General features: G+C 28.1%; 2 protein-coding genes across 2 annotated transcripts; one reads left to right on the top strand and one right to left on the bottom strand.

Annotated features, from left to right (window-relative positions):
* The first annotated feature begins 6,248 nt into the window (after nt 1-6,248).
* Nucleotides 6,249-6,876, top strand: LOC133819176 (ferredoxin C 1, chloroplastic). Its single transcript, XM_062252356.1, has one exon. The coding sequence runs from the start codon at nt 6,311-6,313 to the stop codon at nt 6,764-6,766; it is 456 nt and encodes a 151-aa protein (XP_062108340.1). The 5' UTR covers nt 6,249-6,310; the 3' UTR covers nt 6,767-6,876.
* LOC133819175 (uncharacterized) lies at nt 6,667-8,562 on the bottom strand. The gene is made up of 2 exons (XM_062252355.1): nt 7,092-8,562; nt 6,667-6,948 (listed from the first exon to the last, which is right to left on the bottom strand). The coding sequence occupies exon 1, from the start codon at nt 8,198-8,200 to the stop codon at nt 7,094-7,096; it is 1,107 nt and encodes a 368-aa protein (XP_062108339.1). The 5' UTR covers nt 8,201-8,562; the 3' UTR covers nt 6,667-6,948; nt 7,092-7,093.
* Nucleotides 8,563-11,844: the final 3,282 nt, after the last annotated feature.

Raw genomic sequence — 11,844 nt, 5'->3', positions numbered from 1 at the left:
TCTCAAACTTTGCATAATTGTAACTAGTTATAGTTCTCAAACTAAAAAAAATTGTAACCGGTTACAACTCCAAAACTAAAAGAAAAAAAAAATTGCAGAACTGTAACTAGTTATAGTTCTCAAACTAAAAAAATTGTAACCAATTTCACTTTTCTTTATTGTATTAGGATTTCAAGTTTTCGAAAATAAAAAAAAATAATTTCATATTTAAATTCAACCCAAAAATTGATTATTGGCCTCGATTCTTTTAGATTAATATTGGATAGCATAAAATCAATCATTAAGAATTTGTTTAAAGCAAAATAAATAACATTAAATTGAAAATAAATATTTATAAAGTTAGTTATTATGTTCTTTTCCTTAATATTCTTATATTAGTGTCTCTACACAAAAAATATATAGGCATTAATTATAAGATAATTAAACTTTAATGATGTACTAAGACCAATGTTAACAATGTATTAAAGTTTCTTAGTAGAATATGTTTGCATTTATTTATTTATAAATAGTGAACATATACACATTCAAACTAGCTTCTCCATTAACCATACATGACATTATATAATATATTGTCTCTCATTCGTGCACATAGGTAAAAATATGAAGATCCAGAGATCATTTTCAGTAGAATCAATTATAACATCAAATGCAAAAATTTCAATGTAGAGAAATAAAAAAAAACGAAAGCAAAAAGGAATAAGGAATCAAACCCAATTTTTCTTTATATATATATCCATATAGAATTATTCATTCATATATAATAATTTATTAAGAAGATAAAGCTTCCCAAAAATTATCTATAACATATATATAAAAGTATGAGTTTGGTCAAGTTATTTTGTCCTCTTGTTATTATTGATTAGTGAAGTTATTTTGGCATTTTGTACCTAATATCAACATAAATACAATTAACTATGATTTATATTTAAATATACATAATTGATTAACTATATTTAAAATATATATTAAATGATGAATATGTATGATTGAACATATAATATGTATTTTTAAAATTTTTAATTTTTTAATTTATAGTTATTTAATTATTGTCATTATTATTAATATGTTAATAATTATAATTAACTAAGATCAACTATGAAATAAAAAAAACTAATAATTTAGAATAAAAATAACATTACATAATGTAAAATACAAAAAATAAATTAACACTTGAAAAGCACAAGTTGAAATAAAAATATAGAATTAAATCTTAATTTTTTTAATTCTAATTAACTAATTTAATATACTATTTGAATAATTAAAAACTAATATTTTAAAATAAAAATAACATTCCAAATTACATAATTCATGATATAAAAATAAAAAATAGCACTAAATTTAAAATATATATATTAAATGATGAATATGTATGATTGAACATATAATATGTATTTTTTATTTTTTATTTATATTTATTTAATTATTGTCATTATTATTAATATGGTAACAATTATAATTAACTAAGATCAACTATAAAATAAAAAAGAACTAATAATTTAGAATAAAAATAACATTACATAATGTAGAATACAAAAAATAAATTAACACTAATTGAAAAGCACAAGTTGAAATAAAAACATAGTATAAAAATCTTAGTTTTTTTAATTCTAATTACTTAATTAAATATACTATTTGAATAATTAAAAACTAATATTTTAAAATAAAAATACCATTACAAATTACATAATCTATAATATAAAAAATAAAATTAGCACTAATTAGCAAACACAAATTTAAACAAAAATTATTAAATATATTTCAATAACACAATAATGAACTAATATTGAAATCATTTGTGAAATAATTAAATTGTTAAATTTAAACACAATAATATGTAATTAATTTTAGCATAATGCTGGGCATATATATTTTTTATATACAAAAAATACATATTATTCAAGTGACATATAAATTTGTATGGTTTAAGATACATATTATATCAATAGGCTATTTAGGTTTTTTACCCCCCGAACTATTACCACTACCGTATCGTGCCCCCTAATTTTTTCAGGCCATTAAAAATTCTCCCCGAAATATTCACAGTAATGTAAAGAAGAACTTTCGTTAACTTTCAACACAGAATGCTGACATGGCTCATTACATGCTGATGTGTCTTGGCCATGTCAGCGTCATGTGTATAATTTTATTGTTTTTAAATATAGTTTTTATTTTTTTTAATGTATAAAAAATAGTTTAATTTATTAATTCTATTTTTTAGTGTTTAATTCACTAATTTTTAATATGATTATAGATTTTTTTTAATTTTAAAATTACACACATGGCGCTGACATGGCCAAGACACATCAACATATAAACAGCCATGTCAGCCTTCTGTTAGCCGCATGTGTTGAAAGTTAACGGAAGTCCTTCTTTACATTACTGTGAATATTTCGGGGGGAATTTTTAACGGCCTGAAAAAATTAGGGGGCACGATACGGTAGTGGTAATAGTTCAGGGGGTAAAAAACCTAAATAGTCATATCAATATGAGCTGTTAAAAGTATTGTTAAAAAAAATAGTATTAGTTACACATTTTTATGTGTAAAGTTTTTGCATAAATTTTGTGTCATTTCTAACATTATTACACTATTTCTATTATGCCTAATTGATTTTATAAGAAAATTTAATAAGTACATAAAGTTTAAATTTCTATGGAAATTATAAAAGATTCGGTCATGTTTTATTGCTCCAATTTTTAGTTTTGTAATTTAATAACTTGATATTGTGTTACAATTATACATATCTATACTTCTTATTTAGCCATGTTTTATTGCTCCAATTTTTAATTTTATAACTAAATAACTTAATATTGTGTTACAATTATACATATCTATATTTCTTATTTTCACCTTATATTAGATTTGTTCTCTATTTAAATTTTTTAAATAATATCAAAACTACAATGTGCTACAATCTCTTACCTTGATTAGTATATAAAAAAAAAAAGAGTAATTAGCAACAAAACTCTCTTATCTTTACATTTTGCTACACTTAACCCCCTATTCTTTTTTTCGCTGGCAATTCCTCTCAATCCCTTATTTTGTTAGCAAATTTGCAGTCCCTGTTAGATTTTGTTGTTAACTGTCAGTGATGACACAGGCGGTTGTCTCTTATTCGTCCACATCATAATTCATAATATTAAAACTAATTTTAAATCAATTTAGTTCTTTAATAAAAATAAAACTTAAAAAAAAACCCTAATTCTACCATCATCATCATCATCATCAATCCCCTATACTAAGGAATCTCATAATCTTCACCAACATCAACATCAAGCTTCCATTAGATTTTTCAAAAGAAAAAAAAAATTAGATAATGACCCTTCCTCCATACCCAAATCTGCAAACTCAAAAAATGAAAATCCCGCCCAACACAACCACCTGCCCACGAACTCAGATGCCTTGCGCCACCACCAACACCATCTGTCCGTGAACTCAGATGCCTTGCGCCACCACCTCCACCTTGCCAACATCGATGAAGCACCAGATCCCACCGCCCCTTCTCAGACCCCCCCCCCCCCCCCCCCCCATCTCAGATCCCCCTCGTACATATCCCACCACCCCATCTCAGATCCCCCGTCGCTTCCCAGATCTTGCCGCCCATTCCTCTCCACCGCCCTAGTCACCTAGATCTTCATGGGTGGCGACCAACCTGCAAAAAGAAAAATGGGAGGTGTAAAAAAGTGAAGAACGGGAGGGAGTAATCTCCTTCACTGTTGATCCAATTTTTAGGTTTAGAATTTTTTTTTCTTTGATTTAAACAAACTTAGTTTTTAATAAATTGGGTTTTTATTTTTTTTTAAAGTAAATTGATTTTTTAAAATTTTAATTCATTTAAATACTCTTTAATAAATCTTTAAAATAAATAATCAATTAATTATGATGTGGACGAATAAGAGACAGTCACGTGTGTCTTCGCTGACAGTTAATAGCAAAAACTAACGGGGACTATAGATTTGTTAACAGAATAGAGAATTGGGAGGTATTGCTGGCGGGAAAAAAAATAGGGAGTTAAATGTAGCAAAATGTAAAGATAAAGGTTGTGTTTGGTAAAAATTTTGCTTTTGAATTTTTTAAACACAAAAATAGAAATATTATTTTTGTTTTTGTTTCTTTATTTTTAAAAAATAAAAATATGTTTGGTAACTATTTTTGTTTTTTGTTTTTAAAAACAAAAAATAAGAAATGTGTTTGATAACTTTTATTTTTTTTGTTTAACAATACAAAATGAGGGGTTGATTTGAAGAATAGAATAAAAAAAAATGAAAAGTCAAAAACTGTTTAAAAAAAATTTAAAAGTAAAAAAATTTTATTTTCAAAATTTAATGAATTTTAATTAAAAATTTTAAAAAAAATTAATAAAAATAGAGTTACCAAACACTATTTTATGTTTCATTGTCAAAATTTTAATTAATTAAATAAAAAACTAATTTTTTTAAATGTTACCAAACACGAAAGGTATTTTGCTCCTAATTACTCAAAAAAAAAAATTGTGTGTGTATATATATATATATATATGCATGTACAACAAACACATTATGGATCACCTTCTTTTCAGTAATAATAATATATATACACACAAAAAAAATATGTATACAATCGTATATTTTACAATGGTTATATATGTTTATGGTTTGTATATAGTAAACATAATTAATATATGTATATATATATATATTTAAATATAATATGTATTCACTGTATATTTTGAATTGTTTATATATATATATATTGATTGTAACCAGACTTATAAAAAAATACAACTTAATTATGTAAAATACTATGGCTTATTTGTTAACTTATACATTTATACGAGAATCTATAAGCCATATACTTAAAAAAAATTGAAAAAAAAACATATAAACATTAACAAATTGAAATTCCTATATAAATAATTAAATGAAAAAATGCATAGAGAGTGTAATTTCCTCAAAATATATATGATTTATTTTTTATTTTTACGATTTTTGGTATGTATAAAGTATATTAGATGCAAGCAACATGCAACGGTGCAATGCACGTTTGTTTAGTTTTATTAAATTTTTATGATTGTCATATAAATTTTAAATAAATAAATAATATTATATATAAAAGAATGACATCAACATATTAAAAGAAAAATTAACTAAAACATTCTTTATGATTATTTTAAAAATATATATTAATATGATAACTTTTTTTATCACAAACTACCCTATTTAAAGTACAAAATATTTATGATATTATTCAAGTCAGACATCAATAATTTGAGAAGAAGTTTGCTTATTCTAGATAAAAAAAAATGATATTCTAATTTTTTTATGTAGTTACACAACCATACTATTTGTACACATTCGACACTTACATATATAATGTATTTATAATTTTTGTTGTTATTTAATATTAATATATATTTATACAAGTTAGAATAAGTAATTAACAATAACATATTTTCTTTTTAAATATAAATGATAAAAAATTTAATAAAAATAAAGATTATATATTGTATATTATTATAATAATAATATTTTATAACATTTGAATTTATATTAATATAATTATTAAATATCTAATTTTTTATTAAATATTATTATTATAATAATATTTGAATTTATATTAATATAATTACTAAATTTTTATTCTACCAAAATTTTATAAAAATTAGGATTATACATTATATCTTATAATAATAATATTTTATGATATTTGAATTTATATTAATATAATTACTAAATTTTTATTCTACCAAAATTTTGATAAAAATATAGATTATAAGTTATATATTATAATAAAAATAATTTATAATATTTAAATTTATATTAATATAATCATTAAATATTTGTATTATATATTACTATAATAATGATATTTTATCAAATTTGAATTTATATTAATATAATTAATAAATATTTATTTTTAATTGTTTTAAAAATATATTCTATTAAATATTTAGAATATTTCATTAAAATTGAAGAAAAAATTCGTTAAATACACATTTTTTATATAGATATTTGTTAAATACACATTTTTTATATCGATATATATAGATATTTGTATTATTTATTTAGTATATATTCGATATAAGATACAAAGATTATATTTTGAAGATTAAAATTTTGTATTTTTAAAATAAAAAATCATATTTAAAAAAAATTCTAAAACAGTAAAAATAAAAAAAATATTTTGACATATTACTCCATAGGCCCAAGTGTTACATTCTGCGGCCCATTAAGGATTACAAAATGGTAAAAAATCTTATCCACCCAAATACCACAAACCTTGAAACAGAGCTCTCACCGAGAAAAAGGCATTCAATTCAATTCAATTCCGACCATGGCCACACTTCACTTCACTCCATCTCCTTCCCTTCTTCCGCCGAGACAAAGACACCCCACCAAACCATTCACCGGAGGCTTTGAGCTGCATCTCCGGCAGAGAACCATTCCCACCTCACGCCGCTCCTCCTTGACAGTACGATCCTACAAAGTGGTGGTGGAGCACGATAACCAATCCACCGAGCTGGAGGTTGACCCGGACGAGACCATACTCTCCAAGGCCTTGGACTCGGGCCTTTCAGTGCCCCATGACTGCAAGCTCGGGGTCTGCATGACTTGCCCTGCTAAGCTCTTGAGCGGCTCGGTTGATCAGAATGACGGTATGCTGAGTGACGATGTGGTGGAGCGCGGCTACGCATTGTTGTGCGCCGCTTATCCGACTTCGGATTGCCATATTAGGCTCATCCCGGAAGAGGAGCTGCTTTCCCTTCAACTGGCTACGGCTAATGACTAAAACTGAGATCTTGGGTTGTGTAGTAGTTTTGATGGTGCTTGTTTAAATTGGGGTTGCATTGTTAAAGTTGGATATTTTGATATAATAACAAGTATCAGTTTTTTATGATATTTTTTAAATTTATCATGTTTGTTGTGTGAGGTTAAGAATCTCAATCCGAGTCTCATTGTAATGTGACAACGCTATACATGATAAGACGAAAACAAACGATATTTAATTAAGAAATATTACATGCAAGAAATCTAATAAGCTAAGTTCGATTGAGGGTGTACCAAAACGAAACAAATCATTTCTAATACAAACAATGTACTAGTTAAATCTTTACCTTTACGGTCGGAATCTACAGATGGGAGGACCCGATTTCTTGGGGTTCCTTTGCTTAATTTTCACCTTTACATTAATGCCATTGTCAATGATTGATTGAAGCACAAGGCCAAGCTTACCCTCCAACTTGTCTCCTTTCCTTGGTGTATAAACTACATCATGTATATCATCAGCCAAAGCTCTCTGAGCCAGAACTGACCCTACAGCAGAGCAAGCAGTTGAATTTCTAGTCGAAGCCAAATCAAACTTCATGTCCTTTGATATTGAATGTGCCACAACCACAACCTTACTAGTGGCGCGATGAACAATGCAGGCACGAACAGAAGCATTTGATATAAAAATGTCCAAGCAGAAGGGTTCATGGTAAGGACCTGTAAGCTGATTATAAGTGGGATTCCTCAACTTCTTCTTCTCAATGTAAGTAGTGTCCGTTTGATCCAATGCAGTAACACCAGACCTGTTTTTCATTACTTTGGGAAAATCTTCAGATTTGGAGGCCAGATTTCGAGATTGGGTGTTTCTTAATGCTTCTTCTGAACCATTTTGCTTCCTCTTATTTTCTTCTAGATCACACTTTTTCTTAGAAGGAGATAGGTTGTCCCTGAGTCCTTTTGAATCATTCTGCTTCCTTTTGCTCTCCTTAGGATCATCTTTTCTCTTGGACGATTTCTTCCTACGATGGAAGTCAAAACTGTACTCTTCAAATTCTTTTGAATCGCGATCGATCTTGTAAAAAAGGCCGCCACGGATTCTTAAATTATCAATATCATCCAAATCAGGGTCAGCTTCATCAAGTGGTGAATTGCTAACACCAAAGTCACCAACCCTTATGGTTGCAGGTTCTTCCCTTGTTCGCCAAGCTTGGGCCAAACCTGATGAAAGTTGCCAAGAGGAATCATCCACGAGCTCAATGTCATAACCACCAATATGAGGTTTTGAATCAGGGAACAATGGAGAAAGATGAAGATTACTAGAACGATTAGTATGAGCTAATTCACTTTTCTCGTCCAGAACCAAAGAGGAGGAGGCTTTGGAGAAAGAACTCCAAGCGGATGACATAAACTTGGGTTTCACCTTCAACGCAAAGGCAATTCCTCTCCTTAAGAACATTTTTGAGACCTTGATTATCAAACTTAGATACGAAGAGACTCTCTTGGGCAAAACATCAAACACCTGATATGCAAATGCTGAGTTCTGGATTAAACCGTTTTTCTTCGATTCCAATCCCCCCCCCCCTAATTGCCTACTAATTGAGTATGAGTCATTTCACGCTAAAATTGTCAAAATAATCTTACTATTCCCATTAAATTACAGTATGTGAAGACTTATGGTGTTGGTCACTTAGCAATTTTCTCTTCTCTTCTCGTCAATTTTCTCTCTCATATAACTGGTATAGAAACAATTAATTAATAAAACAAAAATTGTCTAGCGTGGGAGGGTGCATAATTTGTCGTGTACCAACCCTTTCCTTTGACTCAGATTTTAAATCTGACACGTGGACGGCTGATATTCAATAACATTGGTGCAGACAAAATGTTGTCTGAAGTGTTTCCTATAATATATAATATATAATCCCAATTATTATAAAAGTTTGGTAAAATAAATTTTTAGTAATTTTATTAATATAAATTTAAATATTTTAAAATATCATTATTATAATAATATTTAGTATAAAACTAAATATTTAATAATTATATTAATATAAATTTAAATGTTATAAAATATCACTATTATAATAATATATAATACATAATCTTAATTTTTATTAAAATTTTTATCATTTACATTTAAAAAAAAACATATTATTTTTTTATTACTTAATCTAACTTATATAAATATATATTCATATTAAATAACAATAAACATTATAAATATATTATATACAAGTGTCGTGTGTACAAATAGTATGACTGTATAACTACATAAAAAACTAAAATAACATTTCTCTTTTAATAACTGTAGCTTGTGATCTAAAATGTTATTGTAATATTATTATTATTATTTTAAAATCATAAACAATGTTTTAGTTAATTTTTATTTTAATATGTTTATGTCATTCTTTTATAAATAATATTATTTATTTATTTAAAATTTATATGACAATCATAAAAACTTAATAAAATTAAGTAAACGTGCATTACACCTAATATAAACAAAAACAACAAAGTCTATTCATATATATAAATATATTAATTAGATAAATCATATACTTTTTTAGTGTATTAAAAAAAACCAGTATGACTTTTAAAAATAATTCAAGCAAAATTTACCCATACATTAAATCCATACTCTTATGAGTTTATATATTTTTGGATTCTATGTTTTATTACTTTACTTATTTTGACAATGTGTTTTGATAAATTACTTTTTAAACCTAGTATTTTCTAAAATATTTTAAATAGACTCATAAACCCAATTTTGATGAAAAAAATAAAATATGAGAACACATTTTTTAGGCAAAATGATTGTGCTTTTGTTATAAATTGTTGTGAATTATTTATGATTTTAGTTCAAAAAATTTTGACTAAAATTATGTTTAGTAGTCTATTTGAACCATTTTACAAATACAAGATCTAAAAACTAATTTGTCGAAATGCATAGTCTAAACAAACAATGAGACAACATACAAAGTTAAATAAAATATATAAATATTTACATTTTTTTTTTTGAGTAATACTTCTTTTATATATTATTTTTTTTAAAAAATCATATGTTTGCCGAAAATATTAAGGCCCAAAGAAAAGACCATGTACCACAAGATGAAATCACCACCCGAGCTATAATAGAGAAAAATTAATCCGAGCAAATGAAGCTATAGCCTAAAGGCTATCAGAAAGAGAAGGGTAAGATAGAAAGGGACTTCATAAAAGCTAGTTCAGATGAATCTAAAGAATCAACGTTTCATCTGAGCTATAACTAATGGGAAATTTGAGTTTTAATGCAATAAGTGACACTACATTTAAAAAATACCCTATCATTATATAACTCTTGTTTTGGTGCTACTAATGACGTTACTACCCAAAATACCATTGACATAATTTTCCCTCTCTTTTTCTCATAGTCTTCACTCTCTATCTCTTATGTTTTCTCTCTCTATCTCTCAAACTCTTGTACACACAAAAAAAGCCAGCCACCATTAATTTGCATTTCGGATCTAGGGGCAAGTTGTGAGTCCTTTCAAGTCAAGAAACTTCATTTTGGATTTCCGATCTAGGGGAAAAAATCGTATGTGTAAGTATATATTTGTTATATGTAGTGAGGAAACTTGTCTGGTTACATTACTTGTCTTATTTCGAACAAATATGTGTATGCATTCATGTTTTATTGCAATTTTTCACTGTTGGAATGAATTTTGGATATTTCGTGCGTTTTTTTCTGGATTTTTTTCCTGCCTCGATGAGTTTCGATGAAACTCGATAGGTCTCGATGTGTTGCATGCATGCTGGCTCGATGGTCCTCGACGTGCCTCGATAGTGTTAGGATGGTAATACCTCAATGGTCATCGATTGTACTCGATAAAACTCGATAGGTGTATAAGAGTTTAATTGGATTTAATAACTCGATTGTACTCGATAAAACTCGATAGGTGTATAAGAGTTTAATTGGATTGTTTACCTCAATAGTCCTCGATTGTACTCGATAAAACTCGATAGGTGTATAAGAATTTTATTGGATTGTTTGCCTCGATAGTCCTCGACTGTACTCGATAAAACTCGATATGTGTGACCTCGATAGGACTCGACATATATCGATAGAAATCGATATTTTCTGTTTTATGTTGTAGTTTAACTTTTTGACCTTTTTTTTTGTTTTTTTGTTGCATTCAATGGTGTTTGAGAACTCAAAAATAGGGATTGGATTTTCAGAGATGCTGAAAATCAAGTTCTGCCCGTGGAGAAGGGTGTGACATATGAGCAACTGCTTGACATTTTGTACGATGAGCTTGAAGTGGATAAATGTGTGCATGACTTGAAAATTGAGGTCCCGTACACATGCCTATCACAATCTGTCAAACCTACCGTTATAAAAAATGATAGGCATGTGCGTGCATTCATTGGGTTAGCATCGAAATCTGTAGAGAAGCTCATTCCTCTATGTGTGACATTGATTAAGAAGGGAGGTGTAAGAAATGCATCGGCTTCTGCTAGCGTTAATAAAGAAGTTCGATTTGAAGAGAACATTTCTCCTCCATGTCATGGTTTCAAAGGAACTCAAGGTGACGTTGGAACATGTGTTCCCGAGACAAATCCAGATGTCATAGTCCATGATGATATCCCGGTTAGAGATCCGTCATATGTGCATGACACGGCGGAATACGATCCCTATGGCTACGAACCTTATGTCAACGACGATCTTGTTGCTGATGCAACAGATCTTGGTGGGCCAGATGTTAGGGCAGATTTTCCAACACAGAGTTCAGATGTTATGGTAGATGAGGAGCGCAGAATAGAAGACGGCAAACACCTGGGACCAGCAGTAGTCGTCCAGGTCCAAGTAGAACCGATGATTGTTTTAGATGGAGTTCTCTATTGGACTTAGGTGAAGATCGTAGAACATGGAGTGCTCCCATGTTCACCAAAGAGGATATAGAGGCCTCACATCAACATCATTCCTCAACCAGCAAAGCTTCAGGAGAATTGCACCTTGGGAAGTTCTTTCAGAACAAGCTTGAATTGAAAACCAAAGCATCCATATTTGCGATGAAGAATAATTTTGAGTTTATGGTGAAGAAATCTAGGACTGATGTGTGGTAC

This window comes from Humulus lupulus, chromosome 2 (assembly GCF_963169125.1).
Source record: "Humulus lupulus chromosome 2, drHumLupu1.1, whole genome shotgun sequence".
NCBI lineage: Eukaryota > Viridiplantae > Streptophyta > Magnoliopsida > Rosales > Cannabaceae > Humulus > Humulus lupulus.
The sequence above is the reverse complement of the archived record's forward strand: the minus strand, read 5'-3'. Positions and strand labels throughout refer to the sequence as shown.

Coding starts and splice junctions, on each gene's coding strand:
- LOC133819176 (XM_062252356.1), top strand. CDS start 6,311: ATGGCCACACTTCACTTCACTCCATCTCCTTCCCTTCTTCCGCCGAGA.
- LOC133819175 (XM_062252355.1), bottom strand. CDS start 8,200: ATGTTCTTAAGGAGAGGAATTGCCTTTGCGTTGAAGGTGAAACCCAAG.